The 18,577-nt window shown below is 52.9% G+C and overlaps 1 protein-coding gene and 1 non-coding gene across 9 annotated transcripts in view; both read right to left on the bottom strand.

The window, feature by feature from the left end:
- The window catches only part of DNM2 (dynamin 2), an 82,689-nt gene that overhangs the window by 21,541 nt on the left and 42,571 nt on the right, over positions 1–18,577 (bottom strand). For 4 of the 8 annotated variants that reach the window (XM_072947705.1, XM_072947708.1, XM_072947703.1 and 1 more), the window contains exons 5-12: positions 18,445–18,543; positions 14,959–15,119; positions 11,977–12,119; positions 7,486–7,621; positions 6,029–6,096; positions 3,899–4,037; positions 2,821–2,907; positions 1,163–1,233 (exon numbers count right to left, since the gene is read on the bottom strand). In XM_072947705.1, the coding sequence (XP_072803806.1) occupies positions 1,163–1,233; positions 2,821–2,907; positions 3,899–4,037; positions 6,029–6,096; positions 7,486–7,621; positions 11,977–12,119; positions 14,959–15,119; positions 18,445–18,543 (904 nt within the window). Of the gene's footprint in view, positions 1–1,162; positions 1,234–2,820; positions 2,908–3,898; positions 4,038–5,263; positions 5,403–6,028; positions 6,097–7,485; positions 7,622–11,976; positions 12,120–14,958; positions 15,120–18,444; positions 18,544–18,577 lie in introns of all 8 variants that reach the window. The other 4 variants (XM_072947709.1, XM_072947704.1, XM_072947702.1 and 1 more) reach the window with 1 other exon arrangement.
- On the bottom strand, positions 11,563–11,635 carry TRNAD-AUC (transfer RNA aspartic acid (anticodon AUC)). The gene has a single exon. It is a non-coding gene; the product is annotated as a tRNA-Asp (tRNA).

The raw sequence follows: 18,577 nt of genomic DNA, 5'->3' as shown, positions 1-18,577 counted from the left end.
TGAGAAGTGGTCCCCGGCCAGGGCCCCTCGGCCCTCCCCAAGCAGGCACAGTCCGGCCAGGGCCCTCGGCTCATCTGAGCTGGAGGGGCAGCTTCTGACTGTGCCCCACTCATTCTCTCATTCATTCGTTCCACTCACCTACCACATGTCCAGCACAAAAGAGCTGTGTGCACTGATAAATGTCTACCCAGGTAACTACCTGGCCAGCAGAGACCCTGGACGGGGAGGCCCTCTGGCCCAGCATGCTAGCCTGAGACTGGCTCTCCAGGCCCCTCGACAAGGCAGCCTCCCTGCACCCTCAAGGCCAGGCCGCAAGGTTACCCTCTGGATTCCCACGGGCCGTGCACAGCCCCCGCCCCAGCACTGACCACAATGCATCTTAACTGCCTGGGTGCATGTCTGTCCCTGGCACAGGGCTTTCCTTTGAGGATGGAGACCTGGGTCTGTGCTTGCTCAGTGCTGTATCACAGAGCCTGGTGCAGAGAGAGCACACCAGCAGCATTTGCCAAACAAATACCAGGAAGCTGGCTGCCCACGCCTGCCCTACATCAGCTCCAGCAAGAAGACCTTCATGAGCCATAGGCACAATCTGTGTGACACTCAAGCTCACTGAGGCGGGGGCCCAGGGGCTAATGCCTGAAGCCACCAGCATTTATATTTACATCCCGCTGAAATCAGAGCTTCCCGCTCCGGCCCCTTATCCGAGTGCTATGGAAGGTTCTGGTTTTAAATCTACAGTGTATGGACGGAAGCCAGGCAGATCGTGGAAGCACTTCTGAAAGAGCAGCCCGAGACGCTCCGTGAACGGGCCCAGTGCGTATGGGGAGTCTGGGAAAGGCTCTGAGAAGTCCTGCAGGAAAGGAAGCACTGAATGCTAGTTAGTCTCACCAGTTCCGGAAGCACCTGACCATAGCACTGCCCTTTCCTCCTTAAACTAGCCACTGGGGTGCCCTGTCGGAGATGCGTTGGGGATAACGAGGATGGGGACTGCTGTTAGCCAAGGCAAGCTTCCAGATACGCAGATGGCTCCATTCTTCTCCCGGACAGAGGCCCCTGTGCCCTGGCCCAGGGGGAATCCCAGCTCGACCACCTCCCTCAGGGCCGGGCTCTGAAGGTGGACACTGGTGCCGCCTCGCCAGCTGCTATTCTGAAAAGTACATACTTGGCAAATCCAATGAAGTCCTCGTGGTTCGTGTTGATGTAGGACTGCTCAATATCGATCAGGAGAAGAATCTGGGGGGAAGCAGGGTTCACCATCAGTGAAGCGTGGAGGGAGGGGCAGCTGCGGGAGCACTTCCTGCACCTGCCAGCAGAGGTGGCCCAGAACCACGCTGCTTCTCACGCAGGAGAACAGAGGCCCCCCACCCCTTTCCATATCCTGGGGTACACCTGCATGGGTGCTTCCAAATGTCAAAGACTCACAGATAAGCAAGCCTGGGACAACAGAGCCGAGCGAAGCAGCCCAGTGTGGTGGTCACAAACATGGCCTCTGGGGTGACCCACTGGGGTTGCAGTCTCTGGCCAGCCTTGTGAACTTGGGCCTCCTGTTACTGAGGTGTGGAGTGGGGCAACAAGACCCAATGGCAAAGGGTTAAGTAAGTCACAATCTGCAGTGTTTAGAGTAGCGCCTGGCATGTTCTAAGGACCTCATTAAAACAGCAAAGGTCATTTGACCAGGTGAGGACATTAAAATGAAACACACTGGCACGCAGGCACCCACCAACCAGCTGGGATGTCATCTCAGATAAGGGACCGGCCCTCAAACAGTCCCCTGCCCTTCCCGTCACTTGAACTCTCTGAACCCGCAAGCATAAAAGGGGCCAGATACTAGGTTCTTGGGGGATTGTTGGAAAATGCCATGTGCTCTATCCGTGGGAGCCACTGTTACTGGTTTAAAACACCTGAGTTCTATTGCCCTGGAGCCCTCAGATCAAGCCCGGCAGTGTCGACAGTGGGGCCACCGGGGGCTATGGTGTATCTGGAAGGGACAGTAGCTTCTTGCCAATGACAACAAAGCAGACTGGAATCACTCGAGCTTTTCACAAAACTCCCAGGTTACAGAAGCTACAAGGGAACGGGGTGCAGGCTGAATGGGGGACCCTCCAAAGGGCAAATGAGCCAGTTCCTTCTCCATCAATGTCAAGGGGGGAGGGACTGTTCCAAACAAGGCGTTCTCACGAGTAGGCTTATTTCAGCTCCAGTCTGAACAAACTGCCAGGAGATCAGAGCAGACCACCAGCAGCAGTGACCCAGACCAGGTGTCAGGCCATATGAAGGCAGAATGAATGACAGTCCTGAGCTGAGTAGGTGACAGCTGAGACCCATGCTGCGGCTGGGTGGGGGCACCCCACTCTCTACCTTGTATGGGCTTGGACAGTCTTCACAAGAAAAACTTAAAACACAAAAAGCTCCCAAACGTGTTCTGGCAGGTGAGAGGATAAACAGGCTGCGGTCCATGTTTTTTAACCCTACCAGGCGATCAAGGATGCACTTTGGATGCAGCACAAACATCAGGGATGAATCCCAAGGCACCATGCCAAGCGGAGGGGACAGAGTCAAGAGGCTACTAGAGCCGGAGTCTGTTCACATGACATTCTGGAAAAGGCAGACTGTGTGGACAGGGAGCAGCCCAGTGGTTGACAGGGCCTGGGAGCTGGGGAGGGACTGACGACAGAGGGACACAAGGATGGGGATCTTGGGGAGTGACAGAACTGTTCCATATATGACTGAAATGCTATATGCATTTGACACTCACATAATTGCATAACCAAGGTTCACTGCACATAAAATACACCTGAAAATGAGACAAAAAGCCAGTACCTGGTCCTTGGTTCTCCCCTCCCGTTCCCGGATGTAAGTGGTGACAATTCGTTCTGTCTCTTCTCGCAACCGGGGGTAGGAGCTGAGCTAGGGGGAAATCAGAGTGGCAGCATTGGCTGGGTCCCCATGGCACCGAAGCAATGTGAACCAAACAGAAAACACAGGGGAAGAGGGGTGACGGGGGGGGGCCCACCGAGTCCCCACCCTACTCCCATCTCACAGCTGCTTCAGCTGAGAGACAGGAAGGAGATGGTGGGGGGACGGCGGGCCAGAGAGACTGAGAGTGCCCACGCGCAAGCAGAGATGCTTTTCAGGAATGCAATTCAGAGGAGGCAAGTGGCAGAGAAAGCAGGTGATGGCCATCCTCCCACATCCCCATAGCACTGGATGAGCGTGAGGACACAGTTTAACTAAAGCCGCTGGGCCACCAGGGCGGGGGCCCCCCGCTCAGCACCTGTTCTAGGAGTGGGGGTGCAGCATCCGGGCCGTCTACCTCAGAGGGACCCCCTTGCGGAAAACCCCGATCAACTCTCCTTTGGGATCCACTCCTCCCACACCTCCACTGCCCCAGCCTCTGCAGCAGCAACCAAACCCAACGCACAGGAGCCCACCTTCCACAGACTGGGTTAAGTCCACAAGTTGGGGAAAACTGAGCAAGTGGTCAAAATTACTCGTGGAAAACCTCCTAAGTGCCCCATGATGTCAGAATATGGAGGTCTGCCACTGGTGATGCGTTTCACCATGCTGGTGACAGGTTAGAAACCCACTTTCTCAAGGTGTTCCAGGGATGGGCACTGGACTCTCATCCCTGCTGCCTGCTTAGTGAATGCATCTGGCAACAGCAAAGGCTTCCTGTCCCCGACAGTGGCCCAAACGGCAAAGGTGGAATCCGTGTGGGATTGGACCCCCCACCTTGTGTCTGCTGAGGCAAAGCTGAGATGTCCCCGTGAAAACATTGGCCCGCGGAAGGGGGTTCCTGCTGAGGCAGAGCTTCCCAGATGCTCGGGTTAAGACTAACAATGGGAAGGAGAAAATGAGGGACAAATGCATAGGTGATAATAACGAAACCTTCCGTTACCTTCTCGGCACACTTTTTAATGACTGTGGCCAGTTCTGAGACCACGAGATCAACACACTTCAGACTCGGCTCTTTGAGTTTTACAATCTGTTTTTTCACAATGGCTTCAAAGGCCATGTCGGGGGTGAAGAGCCCCGTCCTGGGTCATGCGGAGGGCGGGATGAGGTAGAAAGACACCCAGGGGAAGTGCAGGCCACACACACGGGACGAGGGACGGGAGACAGAGAGAGAAGAAACGAGAGTCAGCTGGTTAGTGACATGCAAGGAGGAGCCTGCGCCCGCATTTGCCCCAGAAGCTGCTTCGGATCAAGAGGTGTCCTCGGTCCAAGGGATGGGCCTGGTCTGGGGTTTAATTATGGAAGTCCTACGGGTCAGTGTCAGGGTACGGACAGCCCAGGGCAGGGGGAGGCCCTTCAATTCTTATTTGTGACAATGGGCTCTGGGACAGTAGTCTCCAAACCACCTATATTTCTTTCTTCCTTTCTTTCTTTTTTTTCCCAATCTGGGTTTCTTTCCTCTCCTTTTTCCAATCGAAGAAGCTTAAGAAGCAAATGTGGGCTTTTCCAGACTGAGAACAGAAGGATCAAGCAGATATTCTGCCTCAAAGGCCGACCCAGAGCTCCACGGCCATCGCAGACGTGCAAGCGCAAACCGCCCACCGGGAAGCGCTTCAGCTGCTTGGCCAAGGCGTGCCCCCCTGGGCAGCGGCCCATGGAGAGCCGGCGTGTCCTGCCAGGGGAAGGCAGTGGCCTGTGACCACGGGCACAAGGGTGCTGGTGACCTAGGGGATCAGAGGACAGGCTGCCTGGGGGGACAGCACCGCTCCTGAGGCTGAAGGTGGAGGGCAGGGGAGCTGGTAGAGACCATTAGGGGCTGAGCCTGGGATGGAGCGCTCATGATGCTGTTGGTGTTCTGGCCTTTCTCAGCATCTCCGAGACAGAGAAGTGGCTGACCCCAGGAAAGCCTGAGGGCGCCAGGCATTTTCAAGGAGGGGTGAGGGGCAGGGAGGCTCAGGGAGCTTGGCCTCCAGCAGGTGACGCGAGGTCCCTCTCCGCTACCCAGAAGACAGCAAAGCGACAGCCCAACAAAACCCCCATCACATGCTAAGCTTGGTATCAGGGTCCCAGGGAGCCCCGTCCACCAGTCTGGAGTCTGGAGGCCTGGTACCTCCAAAGTTGCACCCAGGCCGAAATGCTCCCGCCCCAGCCTCTGGGAAGAGGTCATGTTCTTGGAAACGGAGCCAATCTGGGAAGGAGAGGTAGGGGACTAGCGGGGCAAAGGCTTAACAGCACTGGGAGCCTGATACCAAACCCCCGTAGCCCCGTTTCCACAAGGCCAGGAGTCACCCTGCCGAGGGTCCAATACCTTACTGGTACACTGCCTAACTGTATTGATTAGCTCCTGGATAACCAGGTCGACACATTTCAGACAGGGCTCTTTCAGCTTGACGACCTGCTTTTTCACAATGGCCTCGAATGCCAAGTCCGGGGTGAAGAGCCCGGTCCTAAAAGCATCCGTACCCGGGGGCAGGGGAGATAAGTCAGAGAGAAACAAAGCACGGTCAGCAATTTCACAGGCACCAGCCGGGTTCCCGAGAAAGCCAAGGTCGCAGCAAGTCTAGGGGTTTGACGAGGATGCCTGCGTCCACTACCTGGAGCCCCCGGGGGTGACGTGAGGACCCCGCGGTGATGCAAGACAGGAGGATGGGAGTGATGATTTTTGCTGGAATACAGTGGGGACCCAGGAGGCTCACGGGGCATCCGAGATGGGGACAAATGCTGGGTTCCTGTGATTGGATCCTGACTCAGCTCTGACTCCCTCCCCACCCCCCAGGGCACTTCTGCAGTGAGCTTTCTTACTTCACTGACCATGGTGACTGGGTGGTTTAACCAATGTTTAACCCAAGGGCAGTGGACAGCCCGGGGACCTACGACACCCACGCAGAACTAAGCACATCTACCCTCAAGTGCCCTGGGAGAGCCAGAGGGAGAGACTTGCAGCTACTGAAAACCACCTTGGTGCCCTCTCCAGGTCTCACAATCGGTGCCCAGAGGTCTGGGGAGACTGACTGGCTGCAGGATGGCACCGTGAAGGCAAAGGGAACATGGCAACTCTCCCCGTGGAACTTGCCTGACTCCGTGGATGTTCTTAATGGCGTAGCTGATCTCCCGCCGTAAGTCTTTCTCATCGAACTCCATCTGAGAATAGACAAACCAAACACATGCAAGGAGGTCCCTGGGGCACCCCAATACTAGGCCTGTATTCGGGGAATGTTATCTTCTGTGTACCATTCGTATTCACGTGGTAGAATATATATATTTTTTAATTTGTTTATTTTTTGGTGGGGGAGGTAATTCAGTTTGTTTATTTATTTATTTAATTAATTGGAGGTCCTGGGGATTGATCCCAGGACCTTGTGCATGCTAAGCAGGCACTCTACCACTGAGCTATACCCCCACACCTAGAATATTTAATTGGCCAAAAAATTTAAAAACACTAAAACTCGATTTCAGCAAGGATGTTCTGAAACTAACATTCATGCTCGTTTGGAAAGAGAATCAACTCGTAGAAATTTTCTTCTGTGCTATTTGACAGTACAAAGAAAGAACCTCTAAAAACATACCTATATAGACGCCAGATAGTTTTAAATGCTCTAGAAATACATCTTGAGAAATTAATCAAGAATTACCAACAGTCACAAAACTATCCAGAATTGCCGAAAGACATGCAAACACCGTAATGTCCAACAATGGGAGACTGGTTAAATGCATGATGAGACAACCATAAAATAAGATAGTATTTTGCGATTCACAATGCACAAAATGTAATTTGAAAAGACGGCCGCCATATGAAAGGACCACAGTATCAAGATACATTTTTTTTTGTAATATATATGCACACGCAGGCATGGATGAACGTAAGTGCTGTGTCTGTGGAGATTTTGCCTGCATTTGCACAGGAATAATTCTCCAAGGACACACACCCATGTGCTAAATGGCATCATCTTTGGGTATTAGGATTATGGGTGTTTTTCTCCTGTTAGCTTTTGTTCTCCTATTGAAAAGAACTTGACTGGTGTTTACAACGGTGATATGTGCTCACTGTAAAAAGTGTAAAACTTCAAGCAACTAAAAAAAAGAAAAAAGAAAAAAGAAAATCTCCAGTCCTAGCACCCAGAGCTGACACTTTTGTGAATATCTTTGCAGCTCTGCTCTGCTAAGACACACATCTAGATGCGTGCGTACGATTTCATACAAAGGATGCTATAAATATCATCTGTACGTTATGCTGTGCATGCTGGCTCCAGAATCTGCTTTTTCCCTTTCAACCACATGCTGGGAACATTTTCTCAAGTGACTTCACCTCTATTTTTTACGTATTCTGCAAAGAACATGTATTGGTTTTTGTCAGAAGAAAAAAATGGGACTCTTCATATAGCTCTGCTGGAAACCTCTAAGCTGTCCGCTCAGAGAAGGAGGCCTGTGGGGATACCTCCCCAGAGCTGTACTCGGCCCACAGCAGGCTTGGGCCTGGAGGCAGGGGGGTGCCTGCCCACTGACAAGAGGTCCCAGCCCGTGGAGCGCTACCTTCACCAGCTCGAAGGGAAACCGCTCATGGAAGATGCGATTGATTCGGGCGCCCCCAGAGAGCTCCAGTGTGTCCACTTGGTCTCCAGAGCCTTCGATCCGCTTTTCGAAGTCCACCCCAAACTGCTGGACCATCCTACCAGGAAAAAGAAAACCCGAACATCAAAGCAGAGCTTCTGGATTATGTCCGAGTCAAGTCACAGTTTACTTTCCTCTTTTCAGTTTTTAGCAGCAAAACGTATGTGTGGGTCCCCAAAATAAAACAAAATCCAGGAGCTGCCAATGGCAAGTACTTGCCACACACCAGGCCTGCTACAATTCTTCATTCACTGAACTGGGGGTGGGGAGCGGTTATAACTCCCACTTTGCAGATGGCAAGAGTGAGGTGCGGGGTTTGGGGGGGTGGTAAGGGTCATAGCTTAGCAACCTTCACCGTGAGACTTGGCCTGATCCGTCAGGACCACGACATGAAAAGGCAGCCCCTCCACACAATTCAATTCTACTGGTTCCTGCCAAATTCCAGGTCCAGACTCCACCACTGAGGGGCTGGGAGGCCTTGGACAGGTGGCTCTGTCCTCTGAGCCACAGTTTCTTCATCTGCAAAGTGGGTTGATTGTAACAGCACATCCACACAAGGTCCATGGAAGGATCTAAGGAGTTTCTAGATTTCATCAACTCAAAGAAGGCACCAGCCCTCATTAGTCCGTACACCCATGAAAAAGGAAAATGCTGCCAATAGTAATTCACCTGAATCTTCTGATTTGAGAAATTAAAAGTGCACACATCATTGATGAAATGTGGTAACGCCATGCATGTCCCTTCAGAACCCAGCCCTCAGAAAGTGTCTCTAAGTGCTGCTGGCTAGTACCGTGACAAGGTGAGCAGCGAAGAACTAAGATATTTATTAGTGCTCTGGTTTTCTTTAGCATTTCTCATTGCTTCCCCTAGTTCCTTGCACTGTCTGCTTTAATAATTTCCCCACTTCCATTCTTCAAATTCTTAATTTCACGTAGTGTGTGGAGTTTCCCCAGAAGGGGAGCTGCTCCAATGGGCACAAGCCCCCCACTGGGCCTGCAGTTCTGCAGCACAGGGAAGTCCAGCTCTTACGGGCAAATACGGCTGATGCCTGCAGGCTGCCAGGGCGGTGAGGCTGGGCCACCAATGAATGGGGTTCTCCCTGAATACCCAGGGGGTCACTCACAGGGTGTCCCAGATCCCCAGAAGCAATCTGCCCACTGGAAGCAGACAGTGTGCACATCTGACTTCCTTCCCAAAGACACACAATGGCCTATGTTAAATGCTGCACTTGGGCTTGGGACCTTGAATGGTGGCTAAACCAGGGCCAAGGTTGTAAAACGCTTAGTGCTACAGCAAAGACAGACCACAGAGCGGGAGAGTGGTTCAGGGCCAGGATGGAGCCTCCGCCACCTGCCACCAGCCTCGGAAGGGGAAAGATGCAGCACACGTGAGCCCCAGCCTCCTGGGGGCCCTGGAGTCGGAGCTGCACTCGTGGAGCCTCTACCAACTGTCATGAGTTGAACAGGGCCCCCCCCAAATTCACGTTGATGTCCTAACCGCCGGTACCTCAGAATGTGAACTTACTGCAGACAGCATCTTTGCAGATGTCATTGGTTAAGATGAGGTTGTATTGGAGGAGGGTGGGCCCCTGAGCCAATGTGACTGGTGTCCTTAGAAAAAGGGGAAATTTGGACGCACATTTGAGGGATAACGTTATGTGAAGATAAGACAGAGACCAGGAACCCCAACGTTGCCAGTAAGCCACCAGAAGCCCTCAGAAGGAACCAACCCGGCGGACACCTTGATTTTGGACATTCAGCGTACAGAACTATGAGATGACAGCTCTCTAATTTAGTTTAAGCTACCTAGTTCACGGTACACAGGAGCCACAGCAAATGAATACACCCAAGCCTGGCAAGGAAAATACCTACAGACAACCAGCACGCACTAGAGACGAAGAGTCCTGAGTTTAGAGCCACAACTGCACATCTAGGGAACACACATTCCTGCTCCGAGTTCTAGAAGGAGAGAGCACCAGATGCAAAGCACAAAAGCCAAGGGACTAGGGCTGGTCTGAAAAATTCCCCCAATCATCTTGGCTGGGGAAAGAACCTGCCAGGGTTTTAAGTGACCTGTGTTCTAGTCACAGGATGGAGCGAGGGGTGAAGGTCATGCTGGTTCCCTGACACAGAGCAACGACTAAGCTGCACCTGGGAGGAGAAAGCCAGGCCCAGAACAACCTATCATGGTAACAATGTTGATAAAAGTAAAAGCAGTGAGCTTTTCCATCACTGGCTCCAACTGAGACCCATTCTGTTCATACTGGGCCCATGTGGGAGCCGGGGGAATGCGCCCAGTAACCAGTCCATGCTATCAACTCAAATTCAAGTGCTCCTCAAGCCAGCCATCCCTCTTGTAGGAGTCAGCCCTGCAGAAATCCTGGCCTTGTGCTCAACGGTGAACTTGAGAAGCCTCTACTGAAGCAAAAAAAATACCCGCATGTCCCCTACGGGCAGCCACAGGAAATGCAAGGTTCTCAATGATGCTTCCACCGCCTACAAAAGGGCAGAACTGGGGGAAGGTCTGGTGCCACTGCGCTCATTCTCTTGTAAGGCGAGAGCCTGAAGGCGGGAACCAGGGTGCGGGGGGGGGGGGTAGTTTTCAAAGCCAACCCTTTGTACACGTGAAGGCAGCCATCTTATAACAGAGGCCGAGGAGGATGTCACCCAACAAGCCATTCAAAGGGACACCCGCTGGCAAGGAAGGGAGAAGCAAAGGCCCCTGCTCGTCGCTGGTCTGTGCGGCCCGCAGCCAGCAGGAGGATCTGGGACCACAGATAAATGCTAAAGCAGGAACAGCAGGCCTCACTGAGGGGCCGCAGATGACAGCCGTGCACCCTACTGTGAGGTCAAAACCAGCCGGACAGGGTCGCAGAGCACTGGGGAGAGAGCACACAAGGTGTTAGGCCCCAGGGGATGGGGACCGTTTGTGGAGGGTGTTCCCTGGGCAGTCTCGGTCAAGGGCCCCAAGAGCAGCATTTTCACAAGGTTCCCCAATGGCCATGTGATATGATGGCTGCTACTGTCTTCCTTTTAGGGGCGAGGAAAGCAAGGAAGGCCCAGAGACCTCTGGCCACCGGCCTGTGGTTGCCCAGCAGGCCCAGGTTCAGCCCCAGGCCACAGCCTCTGAAGGACATGCTAGACCAAATAGCCACCTGAAGTCTGCAAGGGGCCAGCTTGGGCTCTGCAGAAAGCTTTTTGGAATGCAGTTGAGGCTGTCTGATTCTCACCCTGGATCCTACCACTGTGCGTGGCCACGTGGCAGAGAGGATGGGGGGACATCAGGTCTATGATGGCCATAGAGGACAGTGTCCCCCTAGTGTGCCCGTGGGAGGGGTCTTGTGCATGGCACCATCTGAACTGCCAAGGAGCTTCTGGATCCCACTTTAGTGCTGAGGGTCCCTGGCAGGGCAGAAACCAGGAATGTGGAAGCAGGAGAGGCCCTGGGTAAGAACCCAGGATCGTGGGGTACACCCACTCCTCCACCTCATACCTACTGCTCCATCTCACAGCTGGCAGCTGCAGGGAGCACTTTCTTAGATTCAGGGTGAGGATTCTAAGAAATCAAGCAGAAGTTGCCGACAACTCGGCATGGCTCCCTCCCCCATGTCTGTTCTTCCTACAGCAGCCAGAGGGTGCCCGTGAGCATCTGAGTCAGGCCATGTCCTGCCAGTGCTCAGAAACCTCCACGGCTCCTACCTGACTCAGAGCAAAAGCCAAAGTCCTCCCCATGGCACACAAGGCCCTGCAGGCTCCACCCTATTCCCTCCTTGCCTTTACCTCCTCCCAATCTCACCTTGCTCACTCTGCTCCAGCCACATGGGCCTCCTCTAACAGCTGGACACAGTCCTGCCTCAGGGCCTTTGCACTGGCTGGGCCCCATCCCCAGGACCCTGCATGGCCCCCTTCCTCACCTCTTTAGGTCTTTGCCTACCTCACTATCTCAGGGAGGCCTTCACTGACCACTCTATTTTATTTATTCATTTATTTATTTTTTTAATGGAGGTACTGGGGCTTGAATCCAGGACCTCATGCATGATAAACATGTGCTCTACCTCTGAGCCATATCCTCCCCCCAACCACTATATTTTAAATGGCATCCCCATGTCTACCCTTGCACTCCTTAGCCCCTTTCCCCACTTCAACACTGCAGCACTTAGCACACATGATACATGTTCTTATTTACTTATTTTGTTTCCTCCCTCCTCTTCTCCCCTTTCTGAGCACATGGGGTGCCTGCCCAGTTTGCTGGGGTAACCCCAGTGCTCCGGACAGGGCCTAGCACCCCGGAGACTCTGGACAAGTCTTTGTGGAACAAAAGGAGGGAAGACTGAGGATGGGCACCCAGCCTGGCAGCGGGAGCCTGCGGCTGGGTGGAGGCCCCTGTGCGCCAGGCTGGAGGCCGGTCACGTACTGTAGCAGGGCTTTGGTCTTGCGCGTGGGGTCGTCGGGCCGAAAGTTCTTGTACTCCTCCACCTCCTTCTCCAGGGACAGCAACTGGCTCTGAAGCTTGCTGCGCAGGGCCGGCAGTGACTCCCGGATGTGATTGGTCAGTTGCTGTGGGAGAGACGCCAGAGGTCAGAGGTCAGCATGGGCAGGAAGCTGAGAAAGGGCAGGCCGGCTCCGCCTGCCGAGGGCCCATTCATTGATGTGCCCCCAAGCCCAGCACAGTCTCCAGCCGCAAGAGCTGGAGTCACACTTGCACGAGGGGCAGAGAGATGGGGCACAGCTTGGCCCACAGCCTTGAGATGCCGCCAGCAGCTCACGAGGCCTTGGAAGGGCAGATCAACTGGGCTGCTCACACCACGGACCACAGGTAACTGTTTCCAAGTACCAGGCAGAGGGACCCAAATGCTGACCCAGAACAGCCTCCCATAAGAGCAAATTGCCACTCAGTGATAAAAGCCTAGGAAGCCACCGCAGGACCCAGGCACGGAAAGACTGCCACACGGATGATGATGCGTCCACACCATGGGACACTGGTTCGGGGAAGGCACACAGGCACAGGCCAAACTGAGATGGAAACAGCTCACCAAAAAGGACAGAAAACATACATATGATGTGCTCCCTTCCATAAAGACAGGGAGAAAGTCAGAACATCGTTTCATTTGCTCAAACAGAGTGAGGGATGGGTCATGAGAGAAGGGCAGAACGGAGCAGGCGGGAAGGAAGACCCCTCACTGCCGCCCCCTCTCCTCTGCAGTTCTGCTTCTGAACCACATGGACTTGTCAATTATTCACAGATTTTAAAAGGAAGCAGTGGTGCAGAAAAGGTTAGGCAGGCAGCCTCAAGATGGGTCAGTGGAGAAAAAGCTGGATACAGAACAGTGGGTAAAGACATTGCTGTTCAGGTGGGAGAAGGGAAGGAAAAGCGAGGCAGGAGGAAGCGGGGAAGGCAGGAGGGGCACTTTGGCCTCTCCAGTGTCTGGACTGTCTCTAGGAGGCCTGGGAAGTGGTGACACTGGCTGCCTCTGGGGAAGGGACATGTCACAGGGTGGGAGGAAGTGGGACATTCACTATATTTGGACTGTCTTTTTTTTTTTTAACTACAATAAAAAAAGAGAAAAAGAAAATGGCAAAACAAAAGCCATAAAATCAGCTAAAACCCCTAAAATCAGCTAAAACCCCAAAAGTGAGGAGCAGCGTCCTGTGACCAACTGTCATATAATACCAAAGAAATTACAAACTATCCATCAAGCTGGGAAAGAGGTGTGAAGGAGACTCACACTCTGTGGCATGCACCAGATGGTCACCCCAAAGTCCTGTGGCCCCCCCCATGGAAGCTGCAAGCCCCCAAGGGTGGGGATCCACTCCGGTTCCCGAGAGCATCCCGGCCCATTACAGCTGCCCCACTTAGCTCATGGGGCACCAGAGGGGCTGGGGACCACTGCTGCAGGAAGCACCAGGATGTGGGGCCAAGCCCCCGGGAGGCCAGCTGGGCTGCTTGCCTGCGGCTCTGAGGAGGCCCCAGACACCTGCGGGGAGTTTTACTTCCCTTCCTCTCTCTCCGCCCCCTGCCCAGGCAGACCCCTGCTTCCTTTCCTGGAGGGCCCCTTACTTCCCTCTTCGTTCTCCAGAGCTGCCTTCTGGCCACCCTGCCCCGCACCAGCCCTCTTCCCAGGCCCCGTCACTGCCAAGCCCTTGGTCGTGTGTTTATCTGAGGACCTGTTCCGAGTCGGTGCCCCCAGTTAGAAATACACCTTCCCCAAGGACAAGGCCTAGCTCCCACGTTGCCACATGGCCACTGCACGCATGAGGGACTCTCAGGTTGCCGTTTTTAGGCCCTGCCCCCATCCAGGATGCTACCACACAGCATCAAGGGGGAGTTCCTTGCGAGCCCGGGCCACTTGAGACAGCTCTAAGAACCTTGCTCCCTGCTACCATGCAGCTACGTAATTTGGGGACTTCATTCCCCGGAGAAATCGATGGACTGGCACGTGTGCAAAGTGATGTCGTTAACGGCAGCCTTTTACTGACTAGGAACATGAGAAACCAGCCAAGCGGCCCTCCCAAAAGAGCCTGGGTAAACAGACTAGGACCCATGTGTTCAAGGACGACCACACGGTCATGAAAAAGATGGGGAAAGGTTTCTGTTCAGCAGGGACAGAGCCCCAGGAGATATTGCTGAGGGGAAAAAAAAAAGCCAGGGGGAGGGTACCCACAACTATGTGATCATCTATAGTAAGAAAGGGAGAAATATGATTCTCAAAAGTCCTTTTAGATTTTATAGACAGAAAGAAACTCAGGCGGTATTAACAGTGGTGACCTAAAGGGAAGTGCAGGGCGCTTCACCATAGACTTTTAAATACTGGTTTTGTTTATGAACCTTGTGAATATACTACCTGTGGGAAAAAAGAGTAAGAGAAAAGCAATGAAATACTCGAGTTGCCAGCACTGGATACGTCCTGCATTTCATGCAGCACATGCAATGAACACTTAGCAGACGCCAGCCTGAGAGGCAGGGATGGTGGTAACTCCCAATTGATGGACAGGGGAGGGAGGCTCAGAAAGGCTGGGCTAAGCTTTGGATTCAAGAAAGTCAGGCCCTAAAGTCCTCTTGCTTACCTACCATCTAGTGCCACCAGCCTCTCTACCTTGATTCAGGTGAGGCATTCGTAACCCAGGTCATCAGTGTCAGGAACTGTATGCAAACTTCTGGGTATGTGACTAAATAATTACAGTGGTAATTAAAGTAACAGTAACCGTAGTAGTGATGGGAATAAGAGTACTGGTGCCAACTTCCTGAACACCCACTCTTCACCAGGTCCTGAGTCCAATGTCAGCTGAACCTATTTTGCTAAAACAAGTGTTGCTCTAGACCAAGGCCAGTGCCACTGTGGACTGCAGCTGTTGTGCAGTGCACAGCCTGAACAACTGCACAGAACCTTCACTGTACCTGGTTCAGAGTCTTCTGCAGGTGTGGGGTGCCCATGCGGTCAGCCATGTGCCGGTAGGCCGGGTGGGAGAGGAAAAACTTCCTCTCGGCCGCCAGTGCCGCGCGGATGTCCTTCTTGCCCTCGATGTCCTTCTGGCTGCGGTTCACAACGCCGATGTAGCCTGTGGGGAGAGAGAGTCAGGGCAGGGCAGTGCAGGCCAGCCAAGATGCTCAGACACCACTACGAACCAGCCATGAGGCCGGGCAAGGTGCCAGTGGAGACAGGGATCCTGCCCTACAAGTCACTCACAGACTGGGTGACAAGCCGTATTCATGACTCGAAAGCAACACAGAGGATGCAGAACAGTCCCGAAAAGCAACATAAGTGCTGGGAAGAAGGAGATATCACATCTGTCCTGGCATGAGGGGCTGGAGAGAGAAAAGCTTTAGAGAAGATGAAATCCACAGACTGAGCTTTAAACACAAAAAACAATTTCAGAGAGAAGGGCAATGGGGGATGGCTAATCTTGCTGGTACTAATAACTATTCTGAAGCTACTATATTTGAAGAAGTTGGGTTTGTCAGGTCATGTAGGTCCTGAGAGATGCATGAAACAGAAGAGAAAGTCCAAAACGACATCCACTAACTAAGACTCAAATCCAGTGGAGGAAAGCTTGATTATCCAAGGGTCACTGTTGGCAAAGAAACCCAGCTCGGGGTGCCCGCCAAGATGAACTCTCAACAACTCATAGATTTACACATAAAACATAAAACTAGAAATACTTGAAGAAAGCATGGGTGACTTTTCAAATTACTGTATTTGTGTTCCAATCTTCTGAATGGAAATAAGAAAGTTACTGGTGACGACATTAGACGTGAGACTTAGGGGAAGAGGGGCAGAGAGACAGATTCCAGTACCATTCTGCAATGTTTTTAAGCATGAAAAACTGTTTTTGGGATAAAAATGCCAGTTTGAAGAAAAGAGCTACAATATTTAGACATAAGGGAATTGGAAGAGGAAGAGGGAAGGCGGTGGAATTCAAAAAGCCAGAACACGGGGCAGCCCACAGTACAGGTGTACAGATGGGAGTCGTGGGAAGCAGAGAACTTAGCCCTTAGTGGCCCACCCGTGGCGGGTGCTTAGTACAAATGTGGCTGTTGTTATTCACATAATTAAAGCTGGAAAGTGGATTGGGCATAGGTGGCAAAAGGCCTGAAGTCATGAACACACGTATGAACCCCCTTTTCTTAGTGGGGGTCATTTGACATTTTGGGGGGTGGAGGGGGAATGGCACTGGCTGTTTCTTGTCAAGTCTTATGTGGACCTGACTTTTTGTCCTCTCCGTGACTGTCATCATGGCCATTTCACAGATGAGGGAACTGAGGCACACCAAGGAGGGGCCCCTTGCCCAAGGTCTCGGAGAGGATCAGGAGAACCCAGATCTGTGGGAAGCCCAAACTCACAACTGCCTGGGTAACAGGGAGCAGAAAGAAACAGCAGGGGTAGAGACAGTGTCTGCTTTGGTTTGTTTCCTTTGAAGGAGCAGGGGTCCTGAGTCTTTTGTAAGCCAAGAAAAAGGATCCAGTTGGAGGGATTTGGAAAGCCATGGGGTGGAGGAGGAAACAGAGAGAAAGCCTGAGGTTTTAAGTCAGGATGAAGCGTGCAAGGGAGCGGGGAGAGGATGAGTCATTGTTCTTGGAAACACACAGGGGGGCAGAGGAGGGAAGACGAGCACAAGTGTGAGTGGAGGAAGGAAGCTGGGAGGGCCAGCACAGCCACCTACTCGGGGGGCAACGCTGAGCCCAGCTAGGGTCACTCGCGGTCTAAGATGCTGGCCAAAGACAAGTGCAGGGAGCGCAGGGTTGGGGTGACTGTGGAGGGTATGGGGGTGAGGGGGGTCCTGCTTTCCTCTTCAGCACTGAGCCTTCCTGCCTAAACCTCCAAACATGGGCTCGCTCTTCAGCCCCTGATCCCCGCAGCCAAACGGAATTTTGGGTTTTGCCCCTGATCTTGCTCTATCCTGATCCAGGGCTACCCCTTGCTGCTCATATCCCTGCAGAGAGGGGGGCAGGTGGAAACCAAGGTCAGACGATTTTCCCACACCTGGGATGTCACAGGCACCCCAGAAGCAAAAGAAATGACCTAAATGATGCTGGCAAGGCCCGAGGGCCAAAAAGGGCTTACACTGCGAGCAGATCCCAGACAGGAGGACAGGCAAAGGGAAACAGTCACAGAAGAAATGGCCTAAAGAACAAATAAAAACCTCACTGGACACTCAACACTGCGCCACCGTGACAAACGGGGATTGACCTAAGTGTCCAACAAATGGGGACTGAGTACTGGCCCATGCACCCCCATATGAAGGACCCCTCAGGACTTTTAAAGCCATTTTGAAGAGGGTTTGCCTCTCATGGGGATATATTCTGCTAAGTGAAATGGTAAAGCAGGTCACAAAGTGGCATGGCACTGGAGACGATGGTGTCCAAATCAGCTTTGTGAGCTGGCGCGAGGGATCTAGCCTCTCTGTGCCTCAGTCATTTCATCCATAAAACAGGGATAACAGAGCCACTGCTTTGGATCATTATCGGGATTAAACAGGTTCTTCCACGCCAAGAGCGCAGAACAGTGCCTGATATGTAATAGATACTTAGTGTTTGCTAGTCTCATCTTTTAAAAATAAAGTTCCTTAGGCTACTCCTGTCAGAAGGTCTGAACCTGAACCTGAGTCTAACTGGGCTCCCGTCTAGGTCTAATGTCCCCTCACAGGGAACTACAACTGGCCAGATCCTGAGTGTGCGACACGATCTGGTTTCTTCCACAAACAGGCCATAAAGACAGAGCGGCTGGAGGGGGAGCTGTTTGCACAGAAACTTAAGTATTTATGTGCAAAACGATACGCTGCCTAGGATTCACCCGGGAAGGAGAGGACACCAGGAGCGGGTATGCCAGGGTGGGTGCGGTCAGGGATTGAGGATTAGCTGCGTGTGACAAGCAGGGAGGCTGGGCCAGGAGCTCCTCGCACTTTCCCTTCCACTTTCAAGACTGAGAATGTTCCTGACAGAGAGCAAGTACGAACGTTAATAAGAGTCAAAATCCCAGGAACTTCTGGGAAGGAGAGCCGCAGGGTAGTAACTAGGGGGAGAAGTCGGCTGTGGACAATTTCAGTTTCCTTTCTCTGGACACCTGTTTATGTTCCCAAGATGAGTAGCTGTTTGCCTGGCAACTGAAAAATGAATGTATACAAATTAGGAGAGACAGATACCTGTGTTCACTCGGGCAGAGAAAAGAGAAGGGCTGACAATGGAACGGAAAAACAGCTCCTTCTGGGCAACGGGGAAGGGATGTCACTGAGTGTATCTGTGAGCATTTGCTGAGGTTTCAATAAAAGTAACAAAAACTGTTTTCCAAAGAGAGGTGCACCAGCTCTCCTGCCCCTCCAGCCCACCTGTCTTGCATGACCTCCCCGCCCCCACCGGCCCCCTGACCCCGTGGCCCCCCAGCTGTACCTCTTCTCAAGGGGAGCAGTTTGTTCTCCAGGACGTCCCTGGCATCGGTGCCTTCGTCCATCAGGTCGAGCTTGGTGATGACGCCGATGGTCCGCAGCCCTGAAAGAGCAGAGGTCAGAGGGCGCCATGAGGA

The sequence above is a fragment of the Vicugna pacos genome, chromosome 22 (genome assembly GCF_048564905.1).
Source record: "Vicugna pacos chromosome 22, VicPac4, whole genome shotgun sequence".
In the NCBI taxonomy this organism is placed as follows: Eukaryota; Metazoa; Chordata; class Mammalia; order Artiodactyla; family Camelidae; genus Vicugna; species Vicugna pacos.
Note: the sequence above shows the minus strand (reverse complement) of the source record. Positions and strands in the feature narration are given on the sequence as shown.